The 19,386-nt window shown below is 42.5% G+C and overlaps 1 protein-coding gene across 1 annotated transcript in view; it reads right to left on the bottom strand.

The window, feature by feature from the left end:
* LOC101853117 (leucine-rich repeat and calponin homology domain-containing protein) overlaps positions 1-19,386 on the bottom strand; it is a gene marked incomplete in the record, with an annotated part of 93,027 nt that overhangs the window by 37,819 nt on the left and 35,822 nt on the right. Inside the window, 5 exon segments of the mRNA XM_013087027.2 lie at positions 3,545-3,886; positions 5,354-5,368; positions 7,534-7,629; positions 13,611-13,951; positions 18,162-18,476. Coding sequence (XP_012942481.1) covers positions 3,545-3,886; positions 5,354-5,368; positions 7,534-7,629; positions 13,611-13,951; positions 18,162-18,476 — 1,109 coding nt within the window.

The following is a 19,386-nucleotide window of genomic DNA, read 5'->3' as shown; positions in this document are numbered from 1 at the left end:
GAGAGAGAGAGAGAGAGAGAGATGGACGGACAGACAGAGACAGAGATTGACAGAGAGACAACCAGACAGTTCAGTCAAGAAAAGTATATTGACAAAATAATGGTCATTTAGAGCTGCGAAAAAGTAAGACAGACAGACAAATAGACAGATCGGATCAATGGAGGGAAAGACCAGAAGTAGGATGTACCAGTCATCAGTGGCACCCTCCACCCAACGGCCCAGCACAAGCAGAAAAACACATCCCGAAACACTTTCACTATCATCGAGACAACTTTCAACTTGTTAACTCTTTAAACCCTGAGTTTTTTCCACCGTTTACCCGAGGGTTTTTTTCTACTGTCACCTAAACCTAGTGCTCTATGTCTCATTATAACCCTAAAAGCTTGCCTCCAACTTCTTAATAGTGTAAACAAAGGCTTAGTCATTACTAAAAAACTTAGATCGGGTAGAGTTCCGAAAAACAAGCAAAAACTGGCACTAAATAAAACAAAACAGTTGTCACTAGTACTGGACGCTCCCAGCGTTTAAAGAGTTAAGCCCAAAACTACTTTGAAGACATTGTACTGCAAGTGGTCTCAGAAGTAAGACATTGTTCTACAAGTGGTCTCACAAATAATTTTAAAAGTAAGATGAGCAAGAGATTCACACAGTTGGTGTGAAAACTATACTTGACAATATAAAATGCTGATAACATTTCATGCTGTTAAATGTATTAATATTACATTCTGCATTATGTGATTTATTCTTTAAAATATCATGTCAAGTTTCAAGCCATGTACTAAGTGATAACCACTATGACTATGTTATGTATTATGATGTCATGCACCAAGATATATACTATATCAATAATAAGTATTGTGTTATGTTGATTGTGATTTCTATATACTATGTATGATTATGATACACAGTGTTATGCATTTTGTTATGTACATGTGCTATATCATGTTTTACTTTTAGTACTACATCATGTTCTATATTGCCTACATGAACAAAGAAGTGTACATAATAGTGTTCTACAAAGTTCTATGTTGTGCATAAAATGTTAAAGGTAAGAGTAAGTATAACCCCCCTACCCCCCATGCCTCTGCACATCACACCAATCACAGCCAAAGGACAGTCTAGCAATTTGCCGTCACACACAAAAGACCCGAGTTCAATTCCCATGTGGGGGAAATGTTTTATCGAGTATTTCGGTTTTTCTGCAGGGATGTTGTATCCCTCTTAGACCAGGTTGATACTGACAGGCAGGGTCAAAGCCTGTCTCCTAAATTACCTAAATTGTGTGGTTAAAAGCCTAAAACACCTACACAGAAAACCCCCCACCATTTTCTGTTCCTATAATACATGATTGCAACCCCACTGTGGCCCCGAATGTTGCGCACTTGGTAGAGCAGTTTGAAAAGGGGGCAGGTTGGTTGTACTTTATTAATTTTACCAGGTTAGATTCTAAGCCGTGTACTCAGATATGTTCTACGTTACACGCTCAGGCAAAACAGATCTACAGGAGACCACAGCATTAGTGAAGCACAAGAGGGTTAAGAAAAGAGCATGACAAAGAAACGGGATGGAGAGAAGGAGAAAGTATATAGGCCTTATGAAGGAACAGGGAGAGTATGATGGAGAGTAAATGGCAGGATGGAGAGAAGAAAATATAAAAATGATGAAGGCACAGGGAGAGTACGATGGAGAGTAAATAGCAGGACAGAAAGAAGAAGAGATTGCAATGAACAAACGGCCAAATGGAGAGTACAACAGAGTATGATGGAGTTACAGAAAGATCGACAAAAAAGTGATGCAGGGAAGAAGTAAAATAGACAGACTGAAACAATTAAGACACTGATAAGGAACAGAAACTACCAATAGCATCGCCCTTCAACCATCCATGAGAGATAGAGAAGGATAGATGCACACTGTGAGCCAGCAAGATGTCTTCAAACAGCTCTAGAATCTTAAAGTAAATGTTCCTGACAAATTGAATACTTCCCAAAGCAGAAATGAAACTCGTATCTTCAGCATGCACTGGCCGAAAGCCACAGTATACCACAGATGCTGACTACTACTTTTGTTCAGAAAGAAGATCAGGCAGATAGAATGATATAAGGGAAATGATAGAAGACTAAGAAACAAAAAGAGAAATGGAGTGACATACAGCAGGGCGACACTTTTCGCCCGATTCTGTTACTTTTAGTTCGCCTGACTCAGCAACCCGCTGGAACTGCCCGGCTCGGGGTCACGGGGTTAATGAGCCCTGAAGCAACTTTGCCAGTGGCGGTTGAGAAGTTGGCATTTTTGTCTACGTTTGAAACAATATAACTTCTTCCCCACCCCACACAGCAAACCATTACACTGACGTACTAAAAGCTCAATATCTTGAGATTAATGGTTAATTTCTGTGCCTTAGTTTTTGTTCTAGAAAAGTGTTTGTAGAGTACCCAATTTGTCCTATTTTAGTTACATACTTATGAATAAATGATTGTTTATCTAAAAACGGCACGACAGATCTCTCCAAAATATGTGTTATTCTGACTAGGGATATCATGTTAGACACATGAAGTTGTATTCAGAGGAATTACTTAATAGCAAATTGTGTGCCAGATGGAAAACGTTGCAAAATTACAGATTTCTGTTATATGTGCAGATACAATCTTTTCTGAGTATCTGCACCGATATTATGTCGTTCGTGTTCCAAAAGTTAAGAGTTTTTGTCGAGCCTTTTTCGTTTTTTCATTGATTTTTTTTTCATTCACACTTGCAAAAAAAATTAACAGTTTAGCATTGCCGACTTCAGCGCGTCTAACAAAATAACCAGACAAGTTACAATGGCCATTCTTTTTTGAGTCTCAAGAGTAGAAATGCGTGCTTTGGATGCATTAAATCAAAATTACTATAAATACAAGTATACGCCTAAAACTACATTGAAAAATACCCAAAATTAAGTCAGCGGCGACAGGGAGCTGACCCTCATGACCTCGACGTGATAAGGTGCTCGGCGAGGAAACCCCTGCTGCTGCAACTAAAATTCCACTGCCTGTGTGCCGTGACAGAGACAGACACACAGAAAGAAAGAATGTGACAGGCAGAAAAAGGGATTGACAAAGAGGAACACGCTGGAAAAAAGAGTCCGAGAAGAACAAAAAAGCTTAAGACAGAGAGAAAGACTAAGTTTTTCAGCCAAGGTGATACCGCTCACACTCGTTTACATTGAAAACACATACAGAAGTTTGCGTATTCATGAACACACATACGCACCGATTCACACATATATTTATAGCCACTTACAAGAACAGGGACAAAAATAGCTCTGTTGAAATTTTCAGCCACTTTCAATCCAATGTGGTCAGCCAGGCAGACAGCAACACGTGTACTCCACAACAGTCTGCTTACACACACACTGACATACTCTCTTTCTTTCCTTTTAGCCCCGCCCTTTCCATTGTCATAACTCTCTCTCTTTCTAAGTCTCAGTTGTCTGTCTGTCTGTCTCCCTCTCACTCCCACTGTTTATATATCTGTCTGTGGTTGAGGGAGCTATGACACAGCGTACCTATACTGGTGCTCAGAGAGGATGTAGTTGTCCTCAGGCGTGCACCGCGATGATGTCGCCGATGACGACGATGACGACACTGACGACGAGGCCGAGGCTGGGCTGCTGGGGCCAGAGGTCAAACCATGCAGGGCCAGGGAGGTGGGGGGAGCAGGAGGGGGGCGGTGAGGGGGCGCGGAGCTCACGTGTTCCGGCCGGGGATGGTACTGACCTTGGCCAGTTGTGGTGGTGTTGTGGTGGTTGTTGTTGTTGTGGTGGTGGTTGTAATGGAGGTGGTTGGGGTGTGAATGAATCGGCGGCTTCTGAATATTTGTGTTGCTGTGACTATTGTGATTGTAGAAGCTACAAAACAGGAAGGGGGGAAAAAAGAAGAAAAAGAACAATTGGCTACAAGCTGGTCATCAAAACTGCCCAACAGAACAAACGAGGGGCTGAGCTGAAGAAAGAGCAAGCAGTTCCAGTATACAAGCAGGAGACAAGGGAAATAACAGTAAGGGGAAGTAAGGCCACCTGTACCAACATACGGGGGAGATAATACAACCATAGACCAATAAACAGGGAAATGAAACCACTGTATGCTAACATATATGGAAATAAAACAACCGCATACCAGTAGAGGGAAAAAATAAGGTAATTATATCTGAATAGATACTAAAGATAGCACCATCTCATTATGTCAAACAGGGGAAATAACATCACATGACACACAGGGGAAATAACATCACATGACACACAGGGGAAATAACATCACATGACACACAGGGGAAATAACATCACATGACACACAGGGGAAATAACTTCACATGACACACAGGGGAAATAACATCACATGACACACAGGGGAAATAACGCACGCGAAAAAAACGCCACCACGTAATGACATACAGAGAAAACAGCACCACAACTTAATGACACACAAGGGAAAAAAACGCCACCACGTAATGACGAACAGGGAAAATATCAGAGCAACATAATGTCATACACTACATAGACAGACAAGTCGGCCTCTCATTCAAAGGTCTCGGGTTAGAACCGAAAAATGTTCTTCTCTAAAATTGTCTCTTTTCACCTCCTTTCCTGCTCTCTAGCAATGTTCTGTCGCCTGCTTTCGTCTTCTCTTTCTGCCCACACCCCCTCACCTCCTTCGCCCCCTCTTCTGGGCTCCTGACTCTTTCTGTAAACTTTTTACTTCTACTCTTTGGCTTTACTCTTTACTGCTGTCTGTCAGCCACACCCTTGGTCTTCTGATAGGAAAGATCTACACCTAGCCTTCTCGGACAAGAGCGAAAAATCTTGGAGGGCCCGTGTGCAAGTAGCGCACATTTAAGATCCCTTGGTGGTTTAAAATCGATAAAAGTAGGCCTGACCGCCACCCGTGCAAAATTCAAAATTTCCTACCGACTGAAAAAGTTTAATGTGTCCTGTGCGCTCATATGACCTTATGCAGTTGCGAGCGCCGTAAAACACTTACCAAAAAAATAAAAAAATAAACACCACATAATGACGTACAGGGGAAATAACATGTAGACATGCAAGGGATATTACAAGATCACACACAGCCAAAGGGCATCATTGTCAAAGTATTAGAGTCAGGTAGACAGCCTGTCTATACCAAGTCCTACCATCCTGTTTCTACATTATCAAAAAGACTGGAATTGACAACACCGACAAGCAGACAGATAACTGAAGAAAGGAACTGAGGTCGGGTCATCGGACGTTTCCTTCACAAGCCATACATGAGGGCACACATTAATCTTAGAGTACAAAAAACCCAAATGATGTAAGTATTAGTCAAAAATAATTAGTTACCTAGCAGGTGAACGCCTGTAAGAGATGTTTATGAAAGCAGATTACAAAACAGTTCACAATGAATAGGTGTAAGTCATAACAAAGAACATTTGCATATTACAAAGAAACCATGCAATAGAGGAAAAATTCAACTTAAAAGAACTTGGGAGTGTTAACAATGGAATCAAAGAGAGAGAAAGAGAGGGAAGGGGAGAATGAGAGAGAGAAAGAGAGGGAAGGGGAGAATGAGAGAGAGACAGAGAGAGAGAGAGAGAGAGAGAGAGAAAGAGAGAGAGAGAGAGAGAAAGAGAGAGAGAGAGAGAGAGAGAGAGAGAGAGAGAGAGAGAGAGACAGACAGACAGACAGAGAGAGAGAGACAGAGAGAGACAGAGAGACAGAGAGAGAGAGAGAGAGAGAGAGAGACAGAGAGACAGAGAGACAGAGAGACAGACAGACAGACAGACAGACAGACAGACAGACAGACAGACAGACAGACAGAGAGTGAGGAAACAAGAACAGATATTAGCTGGTGGACAAATCCTTGTCAAAGTCAAAACAGAAGGAGATCCTGATCATAAACCCAAAGATAGATGCTATAATCACCCAAACAGCAAGACAATTCCTTCCCTGCACCCACCATCAGCAGCACAGGCTGTACATAGTGGTCTCAGGAATCAGGCAGACCAGCACACATGCCAGTGCGCCACATGCTCATGCACAGGAGACAACATGCCGGGCATGCAGATGTCTGGGGGACTGGCCAGACCAGACAAAACATGCACAACCTCTCTCAGGGAATGACCCTGACAAACATGTCACTCGCAAACACACACGCCATGTTGAGAATGAGGGTATACATACGACATTGCACTAACAGGCCCATATAGTCTGCGTGCACATAGCGAACAGCCATGACGCAGAACAGATTTTTAGATACCATTTATTTTTTCTTCTCTCTTCCATATTCTGTACTTAAAACAGGTACATTGTACATAATGAAACGATTTCTGCGACATGCTGACTTCACTATGAGCATGTAAGACTGTGTGTATGTGTGTGCATAAACACACACACACAGATATTGCTACACCTTTACAGACAGGATGACACACAGCACATACATGGAACCACACCCAACAAAAACTCAAAGGATCACACAAACACACAAAAACTTTGAAAAAAAAACCCACACACACATCTAAGCAGAAACTATAACAGATTTCATTTCTCAGATAAATACACCCTATCAGTTCTTTTAAGGTTACTGTTAAAAACAAGTATGTAATATGTAGTAGTTGCAGTTAAGATCCATCTTAACACTAGAGCCTAAATGTTCATCAGGTTAGTAGAAAGAGCCCTCTACAATGACAGTCAAAGTATGTTATAAACACTGTACTCATTGCACGCACACTGTCTAGAACACTGAGCACATTTTACTGTACACATATTACAGAGATACAGTAACATTGTACAAAAACTGTACAGATACTGCACACAAATTAACAAACAGTACAGAAATTCCACACACATTGTACAAAAACTGAACGGACACTGTAACATACCGTACAAAATATGAGCAATGTGTAGAACAAAACATGCTGCCCCAACACTTTATGGATACAGAAAAAGACAAACAATAAAGAACTGTTGAAGAAACGCAAACAATAAACCAGAAGAACAGATCAGTGGAACATACAGACCCCAAAAATAGATAAACTGACACATTGTCAAAAAAAAAAAGAAGAAGATGACAGACAAGTGAACAAAGTAAAGAGAAACGACAAGCAAAACAACGTTAAGAGTGACAGAAAAATTGTCACAGAACAGAGTAATAGAAATTCAGGAAAATTATCAAAGTAGTAGAGAATCAGACAGAGATTAATGTTACAGAAAAAAACAACAACCAACACCCTCAGAGTAATTGACAAGTGAACAGAGTATAATTTAGTGTAGCCTTAGTAAAAAGAAGTATACATTAACACAATGACTGTATTCCGAGCAGAGAAAAAGAATAGGGAAAGAAAAAAAATTGGATGCTTCAATAGCACCCACCAACCACCCATAGATAAACAATACATGGACAGACAAGTGGACAAAGAACAAAGTGACAGACAGGAAGAAAACATATCAGTGATAAACAGGTGGATAAAGAACAGAATATATGTTAATGAACAATAGAGAGACAGACAGACAAAACATACTTGTTGGACAGCTTATTCTTCTTGGCCTCCTCCTGCAGTTTACTCTCTAATCTCCTTTGTGCCTCTTCCTTCTGTCTCTGAGCCTCCTGTTCCTCCCTGCGGACAGACATGTCATCGGTTGTAGATTTAGAAATAGTTTTACAGCACTAGCAACACAGAAAAGGTCGAGTAAGTGCCGAAAATGTGAAGTATTTCTAGAGTCTTTCAGTTTTAGTTCACCTATAACACAAATGGATCGTATAAATGCCTAAGATTAGAGGTGTTTCTATAGCAAAAACCTCCCCCCACTAGAATTGAACACCCATCTTTTGCATGCACAGCAAAGCGCCTAGCCAGTATGTCACGGACAATGTTGTGATTTGTCTGTCGGCACAACACATAGCTTGTTGTAGTCGTTAACGATCCAGTAGCATCTGAGCGTTAAGTCTTCTGCGTCTGCATGATGCCATTCTGTAATAGCTGCATGTCTGTTCTAATGTTGTTCAACACATTGCTCAGGTATGTTACAGTGTCCATTCAGTTTTTGTACAATGTGTGTGGAATTTCTGTACACGTTTTTTAATATGTGTGCACGCCTTGAGGAATAGAGGCAGTTAGATGAGTGGGGTAGCTTGGGAAGAAAACATCCCCTCAAATCGGTTAGTTTTCTACAGAAGAACAGATGATATTCCACTGTCTCTGAGGGGTAGTCACTTAGTGGGCAGGCAGCTGACTGCTTTACTCCAATTCGGTTGAGATGTTGATTGAGGGGTACATGTTGTGTTCTAAGTTGGAAGATTATGGATTGATCTCCCCTCCTCACCCCATTGATTGGATCTTCGAACAGAGGTTTATTCATGTGGCCATACATCATCCTTCCTGTCGTACCTGTGGCCCCTGCGTTCATCCAGTCTTCCTTGAGGTTTGACTTGATCATTTGGCAGCAGGTGGTGTAATCAGTAAGAATAACAGGCTAAGGGAGGCTAGCTCCTTTCTTCGCTAGAGCATCTGCTCTTTCATTTTCTGGTATCCCAGTGTGAGCAGAAATCCTTTGTAGGACTTCTCTGATATGGAGCCTACTTATCAAATGATGTAGACTCCAAATCAAGTGTGATATATCTTTGTTCACACCAGTCCCACTCTCAAGTGTCTCTTGTGTTGAAAAGCTGTCTGTAAAGATAACAAAGTCAGCGGTAGCAAGTGGGTTAGTGTCAAACAAGTAGTTGATGTAGTTTGCTGTATTGCCTGTTGTTCGGCAATGAAGTTGGAGCAGAAGGACCCGCTGGAATTAAAGACTCCTTTTTGATCCCATTGGGCAAGTCGATCACTGACCCATATCCAGCGTTGATTGTTGCCTTAAAGGCAGATCCATCAGTGTATGAGTGGATCCATGTTGGTGGATAGCAATCAATTGTTTCAAGGGCAGAATATTTTAGTGCCACAGGATATGTGTTTTTATTGCTCATGTCCAAAAGTGATTTCCTCATTTCTGGCTTTGCTATGGTGAGATGTGGTGGGAGAGTTGAGGGAACTCTTTCCAGAGGTTCTCGTCTTTCAGGGAGGTGATATATGTTTTTCTGGGAGATTGAGGGCAGTTTCAAGAACAGATTTTTTATTTTTTAGCCTTTGATTAGGTTTCCACTTGTCAACAAGAATTCTATTTGGGGGATTATTTTCTAGCCTTTCAGATATTTCATATACTTCGAAAGCTGCTTGCTTTCTTCAAGTTTCTAATGGCTCAATATTTGTGTGCATTTCACAGGCCACTGTCGGTGAGGATCTCATTCCGCCAGAGATAAGACGAAGAGCTCAGTTTTGAATGGCGTACATAGTTTTTTGTAGTTTTACTGCAAATGTTTTGTAGGTTTTGTAGAACAAGATTATAAAAAAACCAACAGCTCTAGTATATCCTAAATAGAGGCCTCTCAAAGTGTTCTTGTCTGATCCCCAGTTGGTACTTGGTAGTCGTTTGATAACATAAGTCTCTTCATAGCCTTCTTCCTAAGGTTGTTAATATGCTGTTTCAAGTTGAGCTTACTGTCAAGTTGTACTCCAAGACACACAGGGTTATTCTCTTTTTTCAAGTCAGTACCATCTATTTTAAGAGGTATTTCTGCGTTTGCAAGGTTATAGCTTCTTGTAAAAACAGAGTAGACAGTTTTTTTGCGATTTACTTTCATCTTCCATAAACGGCAATAGGTTCCCAGGGAATTTAGATCATCTTGTAGTCTTCGTCTGCTCAGTGCTTCCACCAGCTGCAGCTGAAAAGTAAGGAAAATTCGGCTGGGGGGTCCAGGGACAGCGCCCCAGTGACGGTTCAGGGGGCGAAGCCCCAGAAGAAATTGAAATTTAGTACTTTTAGAGGGTTGAAAAAGGCATTTGGGAGCCTGTTTGAAGAGATTGCCAACAACCCATACTAACTATTTTTTTCACCAAGATTTTGTCTTTGATTTCTTCACCAAAAAATCTTTCCATTGCTGGCAATGTTTAAAAGCAGGTTCTCCTTCCATTGCTACTATAATTAAATTAATTTGTCATCGCACCATAGGTAGAAGGTAAACCTGGGAATAATGAATAGATATGTACCTTTACAATAGTTGCCCAGCGTATACCCTAATTTTCCTCAATATTCAGTTCTGAATGTCGCATGTCACAACTTCGGATCACCACTTCGAATTATTCTTGATTTAGTAGTTTTGGCACATATTTCTTTCATCGCTGCCCTTATCGTGTTCGCGTGCCGTAGAATCTTCACATTGATAATTTCTCTAGATCTAGACAATAAATTTGCAAAAAAGTTTCTTTCTGACAGTAATTTTCTGTCTTAAGATCACAAGTCAATATACTTGATCAACGCAGATTTTCCAGCAGCGGCGACAATCCGAAGATAGACAAGACGGAATGAGGGAATGATAGAGGAAAGTGGCATAAAAAGTTCGCCAGATTTGGATTAATCTGCACGTAAAAAATGTACTGTCGACCAACCCGCAATGAATGCATGGGGGCATAGCGGAATAATGGCCGATGGCAGGAAATGCGCAATCTGGCAGGTTTCTATAACATAAACTATTGCCGAGAGAATTACTGTAATTATCCGTAACTTATACAAGACGATATTAAGGCAACTACTGATCTTTTGCTACTGAATTTCGGTAGTTCTACGCTGTCGCAGATTTTTATGGAGGGAGTTGATAATGATGGAGGAATAAGTACGGAACTAACAGAAAGTACGGATTTCCATAAAAATACGGAAGAGTGGAAGCACAGTCTGCTTGTTGTTGTAAGAGTCTCCAGTGTGCCAAAGGACCAGGTCATCAGCAAAAAGGGCTTTTTCTGTTTTGAGAACATCTGAAACATCATTGAGGAAGACAAGGAATAAGGTACAGCTGATAGAAGATCCATGAGGGAGTCCTTCCTCAAGTACTGTTTTAGAAGATAAGGTTTCATCCATCTGGGTCTGGATAAGTCTATCTGTAAGGAATTATTTAATCCAGGAGTACATATTTCCCTTGATTCCCATGTTCTGCAGTATTAAGAGTAGTCCTTTTCTCCACACTCTATCAGAGGCCTGTTGGAGATCCACAAACACAGCCGTTGTCTGTTCCCCTCTTTGAAATCCATCAATGATTCTCCGTGTAAGCCTGAAGAGCTGGTTTTCTGTCCTGCCTTTTGACCTGAACCCTGCTTGACACTGGGAGATCAGACCTGAAGACTCAAGCCACCAATAAAGACGAGAATTGAGGATTCTTTCACATAGCTTGCCAATACAAGACGTGAATGATATTGGGCGGTAGTTTTTAGGGTCATTTGCCTTCTTTCCTTTCTTTAAGATTGGGTTTATAGTGGCTAGTTTCCATGCTTTAGGCAGATTTCCCTCGGTCCATGTTCTGTTGTAGAAATTAAGAAGTAGCAATTTGGCTTTTTCACTAAGATTTTGTAGCATGTCATTGTGTACTTTATCAGGACATGGGCTTTTTCGCTTCTTCAGTATCTTGATTGCAAAGTCCAACTCTTCGTTTAGTTTAGTTAAGAAGTCCTGGAAGATACTCGGTGTCATCCAGTCTTTCTCTTTTTCTTTCAGAACGCTCAGTAGACCTCTGTCCAGGTCATTCTTTTAGCTGTTTTGTTAATGAGGCAAAATGTTTGTTGTAGTGTTCGGCTTTTTTTAACTCGCTGGAGAGAACTTTGGTTTCTGTGAGTAGTGGTTTGGGATTTTCTTTCCTTTTTTCACCAGAGAGGTTATTTAGAAGTGACCAAGCTTCACGTCCACTTTGATGTAAATTGAGTCCCTCACACTTCTGTGTCCAGGCTTCCTTCTTAGATTCCTTGGTAACAAGTTTAGCCTCTGCTATAGCCTTTTTGTATTTAATTTTCTGGTTCATATTTTTTAGATCTTTTGCATATATTCATGTCTGGCATCATTTTTAGTTTTTGTAGCTTTCTCCAAGTGCTCATTCCAAAAGATTTTATAGTTCGTTCTGCACCCCTGTGGGATACTCTTCTTTGCAGCATCCCAGATGGCGGAGGTGAGTTCACCATTAAGGGCGTCTATACTTTTATTGTCTAGATCATCCAGTTTAACGGTGTCCTCAGCTGTTTTTCTGAAGAGAACCCAGTTTGCCTTCTTGAAGTTCCAACGGGTTCTTTTCCTTTGTCTGTGTCTCAATACATTGATTTTTGGTGAGAACGGGACGATGGTAACTAGATATACAGTCTAGCACCTCTTCACTGCAGTAGTTGTGTAAATCAGTGGAGACCAGAGTGAGATCTGGTTTGTGGAGGGTCCCATGTCTCCTATGAAGAAGGGTTTTAGTTGAAACCTCACCTTGGAGAAGGATAACGTCAGAGGACTGAAATAGTTCTTCAATCCTCTTACCTGTGTTGTTTTGGTCAGCATAGCCCCAAAGGGGGGAGTGTCCATTAAGGTCACCAGCTATGACCGTCTTCTTAAAGATAGTGCTCTGTTCCATGAAGTTCAGAGTGCTACTTGGGGGACAATAGATGTTGTAAAGTATGAGCTTGCTGTTGCCAAACCACAGGGTGACTTTATGTGTATCTGTGGGGTGCCAATTAAAGAGCTATATTTCACCCTGGATGTCATTTCTGATACATATATATATATATATATATATATATATATATACACATATATATATATATATATATATATATATATATATATATATATATATGTCACGACGTGGCAGAATCAGGCGCTCGTCAATTTTGGGCATATGGAGTTATTAGTATCATCTTAAAGCTGGTTCATTTGTCTAGAATTTGGCGAAAAAAACCCCAACTATCTTGGATAGAAGTCGGAAAATTTGAGATTAAAGGAGGAGGGGGTTGCCTGACGTCGAAGGAAAAATTAGAGAGAAAATGGCCGCCAAAGTCTGGTGATTTCCAAAGATTGAGTGTCCTTGGAAACTGTAAATTTACATTTTATGTGTCTTTGATTAAGTTTTTCCGGAAAACCCATACACAAACGTGTTTTTAAATAGACATAAAAAGTGTTGAGCTAAAAATAAAAATCGAAAAAAATTACCCGACGGCCGGAAAAATGCCTATTTCTCTGATTTCTTCATTTTGACGAGCGTCTGATTTCACCACACTGCCTTACATATGGGTTATAATCCCTTGGCAACCTTCATGTTTGCATGCTTAATACATGTAGTTATCTGGGAATTCCTTATGTAAAGTCACAACCAGTAGTGCTGACAATAAGCCTCTGCTTCCAACCTCACCAATACCTGTCCCAACTCCATGTCAAAGACAGGTTGTCGATGGAGAGAAGAGAAAAGAAAAAGGATAATGGTAATGATAATAATAATAATAATAAAATGAAATAAAATAAAACAATAAATAGGAAGAGTAAGATATATAAGAGGTGGGTCTATTTGGGGGGGGGGGGGGGGGGGAGGGGCGGGGCGCGCAGCACACATAGCATATAGAACCTCAGCAAACACAATACAACACAGGACACAAGACATCTTGACACATCAGCTGGCACAAAACAAGACTTAAACAAAAACAGGTGACAGCCGGATACAGAACACACCTGCAAACCACATACAACAACATGTCAACGGAAAACTCACTGTAGTTTGACCGACTCCTGTAAACGAAGAAGCTCTTCCTCTCTTTTCCTGGCTGCCTCCTCTTCCTCCCTCCTCAGACGGTCCTCCTCCATTCTCCTCAACTCCTCTGCCCGCTTTGCCTCCTCCGTCCTCCTCGTCTCTTCCGCCCTCCTCGTCTCCTCCTGTCTTCGTCCCTCCGCCTGTCTCTCCATCACAGCTCGCTGCTCCTCCTGCAGCCTCAGCGCAGTCCTCCTCCTCTCTTCCTTTTCCTGCTCCTCCTCTTCCTCCAACTGCTGTTTCATCCGGATCTGCTCTGCTTGTTTCTTTTTTCTCTCATAATCTGCCTTCTGTCGCTTCAGCTCCTGCCATGAGGCCAAAAAGAAAGGTAGAGTTATTCCACAAGAACAGACACATGAAGGACCTACCCTCCAACCGCCCGGGCAGACAGTACCACTGAGGACATGTGATAGCAACAAACAGGGGAAAATATGACCAACAATATCTTGATGATAAAACTAACAGGCAGGGGATATGCCTGACAAAATCTGACGATAATGGAAAAACAGGCGGGAGATATGACTCATTATGGCACACAATCTGACGATAGAAGACAAACAGACAGAAAATATGACCAACAATATCTCGTGATAACAGACAGTACGATTAAGGACATTTCACGCAAAAAGAGACTGGGACATATACGGTGTGTTCAGTGCAGAACCAGCAACCGACGCTAAGAAGAACAGTTGGCCTTTATGATAAATATGTGTATGTGTGTGTAAGAGAGTCAATATGGGTGTGTTTTCATTTGTAAGAACTTGGATGTGTACGTGGCGGTGTGTGAGAGCATTTCATTGTGTGTGTATATGCAAGCATTTGCACATGTGTTTGTGCTTGTGCTCTTGTGTAAGCTACGATCCTGAGCCTGCATGCCTGGTGTGTACATATTTGTGTATGTATGTGTGCTTTTTTAGTTTTAGTAAGTGTTTTACGGCACTTGCAACACACTAAAGTCATAAAAGTGCCAAAGATTAGAGGTGTTACAAGAGAGTAACAAACACAAAAAAAAGGAGGAGAGATAAAGATCATCGAAGTTTGATAGGGAAGAAGAAGCAAACAACACCAGAGCACCCGCCAACCAATATGTGTGTGAGTGTTTGTGTATGTGTGTATGGGTGTGTAAGCATATTGCATGGGTTTTTAAATGCAAGTGGTTGGGTGTAGAAGCATATTTGCATGAGGTTCCAAGCTTCAAGGTGTTCACTTAAGAACATGTTTAGCATTGGCCTTGAGTGTTTACCCAGAAGTTCTTGACTCAGCAGTGACCTGACACTCAGAGATGAATAGCACAGGCTGAACTGAGACAAAAACAGAGCCAGGATAGCACAGAGGCACACACACACACATACAGGGCTGTATCAATGCCTACCTCTACTTGCATAAATTCCGCTCGTGGACCTGGCCTCGCTGGACCGAGAGCCGCAAAATACGGCTCGAGAGGCTCGCTATCTATTCCAATCCAGTAATGAAAAGATACAAAATTATCAGCCGATCCACATTTTCAAAATAATAGAATAGACTTCCTGTTAGCAGAAAATACTGCACTGACAGACGATTTTTAGTCATTTCAGCGCCTTTTTTGTCCCCTTCCAAACATAAATATAAGGAAAAAAAGCGCTCCCCTGACTTCAATATATGTCTCATACTTTCGCTTCTATATTAGGAATGCATACATAACTTTCAGCATTTCTTCGCATTACTTGACGCAACCTACCTGGCAAGTTAGAATGATGCTGTTGTATTTTTTTAGTTATGACCTTTCAAAGCTGGAAAATTGTTGATTTCATATGAGACCTCCGATATTGCATAATCACTTTTAGAAACCCTAAAGTAATATAATTGGAATAAATCTTCAATATTGTATTGCAATCTAATAGATTATCTTTTAACCTTCAGTTTGATGGACCATAAGATATGGTTTGTGTGTGTTTAGTTGGATGTTTTGACATTTTCCTGTGGAGGGGTAGGGGCGTAAAAATAGGTCAGGGAAAAGCCCTGGGCCAGTGGTGGATTTTGGCCTGGTAGGAAAAGAGTTAAAACTTCCAATGCGTGTACATAGACATACATGACACCAGTTCAAGGGATCAAAGATCCTTGAATCCCCCCCCCCCCAACTTCCAAAGAATGAAAAAGCAAACACAACAATAACACATGAAGATGTGGTTTTTTTAAAGAAGATTTAAAGAGAACATCAACACAATAAGCTTGATAAAATGCTGGGAAAAAGACAGGTAATCACGTGATAGAAATAGCAGAGGTAACAAAGAAGTAGAACCTACCCCTGACAACCTCCAACCACCCACGAGATACACATATAAATGACGGGATAAAGCAGAGAAAATGAGCCAACAAATCACGCCATTGTTGAGCACATGAGACAATTATGACAAAAAATGGCACATTTTACACTGTAAAACAAAGACGTATACTACACAAATCAAAAAGATATACTACACAAAGCAAAGACATTTATACAACACAAAACAAGGAAACATTCTAGATAATTAGTTTTAGAAAGTGTTATACGGAACTTGCAACCCAATTAGGTCATAAAAGTGCCAAAGATTAAGTGTTATGAGAGATTTACAAACACAAAAAAAAGAAAAATAAGGAAGACAGATGTCAGATGGGAAAGGGGCAGATCAAACCAGAGCACCCGCCAAACGTCCACATTGTACATGACCATCATTAATACATAGGGTCACTTTATACATGACTGAGTAAGGACACTTGCTACAAGACACAACCCAACGTTGTTCAAGGCATGCCAATGACAAATGCATATGACAGGACAAGAACACATAATTATTGCACATGACACAATAAGAACACATTGACCATGACACAAGAATTATACACTGCACATGATACAACAAGAGCACTGCACAGAAAGCAGCATCTGCACACAGTACCTGACACAAAAATGACACACTGTGACTTGAGCTGCATGATGCTACACACAAGGGAAAACAACACAACATGACACACAACACACTAGGGATGACAACATTCTGAACACAATGGATGACATATCGCAGCAACACAATCCAACACATTATACACAAGGGATGACACAGTAGACCACATCATACGCGACGCAGCACGCACAGCATGAGACTACGAACAAGTAAGGGAATACGGCTCAATGCGCATGCGATGAGGTATGCATATGGGACAACACATCATGCAACGGATGACCCAACACAGCACTTGACACACAATGGATGACCCTACGCAACCCAACAAAGCACATGATGCAACACAAAAAATGCAATGACAAGCAACGGATGATCCAACACAGCTCATGATGCAACACATATCACGCCACGGATGACTTTACACAACCCAAGACAGCACACGATGCAACACATGAGAAGAAACGGATTACCCAACACATCACATGAAGCAACACGTGGCACAACAGAGATGGTACAACATAACACACGATGCAACACACTGCCAGCACATTATACACAGGAGATGAAAGGAACTCAACATTGTACATAACACTCGAACTGTGAGAAATCAGAAAACACACACTCAGCATGCCATGGGTAATAATGCAACAAAAGTGAGGTTAGCAAATAACACACAACATTTTGAGCTACATACAACTACAATGATCAGGTGGTGGGGCGTACAGAGAAAGGGGTGGGGGAGATGAGAGTGGATGAGCTGGTGAAGATATTACAGGAGGACAAAAGGTGAAAAAGAGAGGACAGCGAGAGAGAGGGAGACTGATAGGGAGAAGGAAAGAGAGAGAGAGAGAGAGAGAGACAGAGGGGGAGAGCTTTGTAATATTTCGTACTAATTTCATTTTTACAGTTTTAACATTTATCCCTTTGAAAGTACGGAGTTCAAGCCACAAATATGGGCGAAAGTACAAGTGAAACTTAAGCTCATTGGGACACCGGCATTGAAACTAATACGCTTTGCGTAATAGGGAAGATTGTTCCAACAGCATTGACAGCTTAGACAAAAACCTTCCAAGAGTAGAAAAAGTGGACTTAGTACAAGAAAACGTTCAGCTCACAAGTAAGAGGAAGAGAATCTTCGTAAGAGTTTTTACGGCACTTGCAACACAATAGGGTCATATAAGTGCCGAAGATTAGAGGCGTTACAAGAGAGTAACAAACACAGAAAGGAAGGAGGGGAGATAAAGACGATAGATGTTTGATAGGAAAGAAGGAGCAAACCACACCAGAGCACCCGCCAACCACCCACGAGGAAGAGAATGAAAAAGAAGGCGCTCTTAGATATGATGAGAATAGAAGGAAAGCAAAGCACTGAGAAAAATAAAGGAAACAATGCATTTGTGAACGAGAAATGAGAAAAGAGAGAGACGAAGAAACAGAGAGAGAGACAGACAGAGAGAGAGAGAGAGAGAGAGAGAGAGAGAGAGAGAGAGAGAGAGAAGAAGAAGAAGAAGAAGAAGAAATAGAAGAAGAGAGAGAAAGGGAAGGGTGAGAAAGCAAGAGAGGAATAGGCGTATAAACGTGCCAGCTGACTGACCCTGGTGAACTCATCCTCCATCACTCCCACACGCATGACAGGAGTAGGCGGAGTCTCTGGTGGGCTGTCACCGCCCTCACATCCCTCAGTACTCATGTAACTCATGGACTGAGCTTCTGCAGCCATTACTGGAGGTGGGATGTGGGAGGGCCCGAGTTCCCGCGGTGATCGAGGCCCACTGTGTACCGAGCTTGGAGATCCCGACCGCTGGCTGGGCGGGTACAGCGAGGGAGAGAGTGGACCTTGAACCATTGAGACAGAGGGAGAGTGCGCACGCTGCGTATGTCGGTACTCCACCAAACTCGAAACACTACCCTGTCGACGGGGGACAACATAGGGGTCAAGGTCACTTGGGGGTAATGGGTAGTCCGAAGCTGGGCTAGGAGTGTGACAAGGCTGCTGGTACACAGGCAGATAGCTGCCCGCTGGCGGGTGACAGGGAGTGGGGGCGCCGGGGAGAGCCGGGTGCGTGGGGGTGGGGGGAGGGTGATGGGGATGTGTGGCAAGTGTTCTGCGGTGCACCATAGGGGACGGGTACGTGCCTTGCGCAGTGTTGATGCCATTGTGAGGGCCGTGGGGCTGTGGGTACGGTGGGGGGCGTTGGTGCATGCTTGCGGAGCTACTCCCTGGTGGGGGGTTGTATGATGGGTAGTGAGAGGGGGGATGTGCGGGGGAGGGGCCGTCATGCTGGAAGCCATTTTGATGTATGTACGAGGTGGGGGAGGCTGGCGGCTGCTCTGAAGAGCTGCTGCCTTGTCGACTGTGACTGGGAGTGTACCCGGTGGAAGCAGTAGGGTGAGGAGGGGCTAGTTGTGAGGAGTTTGCTCGACGTGAGAGCCACGGGGAGGAGTGAGGGAGGGGGCTGTGTGAGGGGGAAGAGTCCTGGTAGGAGCGGGCGGGCAGGGGCTGATGGTGCACATGGTGGCCCTGGTCCAGGCTGTTCAGGTGCTGCCGGTACAGATCCCAGTCCTTGAACTGAGGGCCCCAGCCCACGCTGTTGTTGTTACTCTCTGCTGTCAGAGTCTATCAACAAAACCAGGCACGGGCGACCCAGGACATGCACAACAGTGGGTGAGTGATGTGTCATCCGTGTGGTGCGTTAACCATCCGACATGGGCGGGGGGGGGGGGGGGGGGGAGTGTGCAAGTTAACATGCAGACGAGCCAGGGTGCAGAGACAGACCCAGAGAGCGCGGTGCGTGCGTCGTCACAAGGAGCACGCAGTG

This window comes from Aplysia californica, unplaced genomic scaffold (assembly GCF_000002075.1).
Source record: "Aplysia californica isolate F4 #8 unplaced genomic scaffold, AplCal3.0 scaffold00535, whole genome shotgun sequence".
Taxonomy (NCBI): domain Eukaryota; kingdom Metazoa; phylum Mollusca; class Gastropoda; order Aplysiida; family Aplysiidae; genus Aplysia; species Aplysia californica.
Note: the sequence above shows the minus strand (reverse complement) of the source record. Positions and strands in the feature narration are given on the sequence as shown.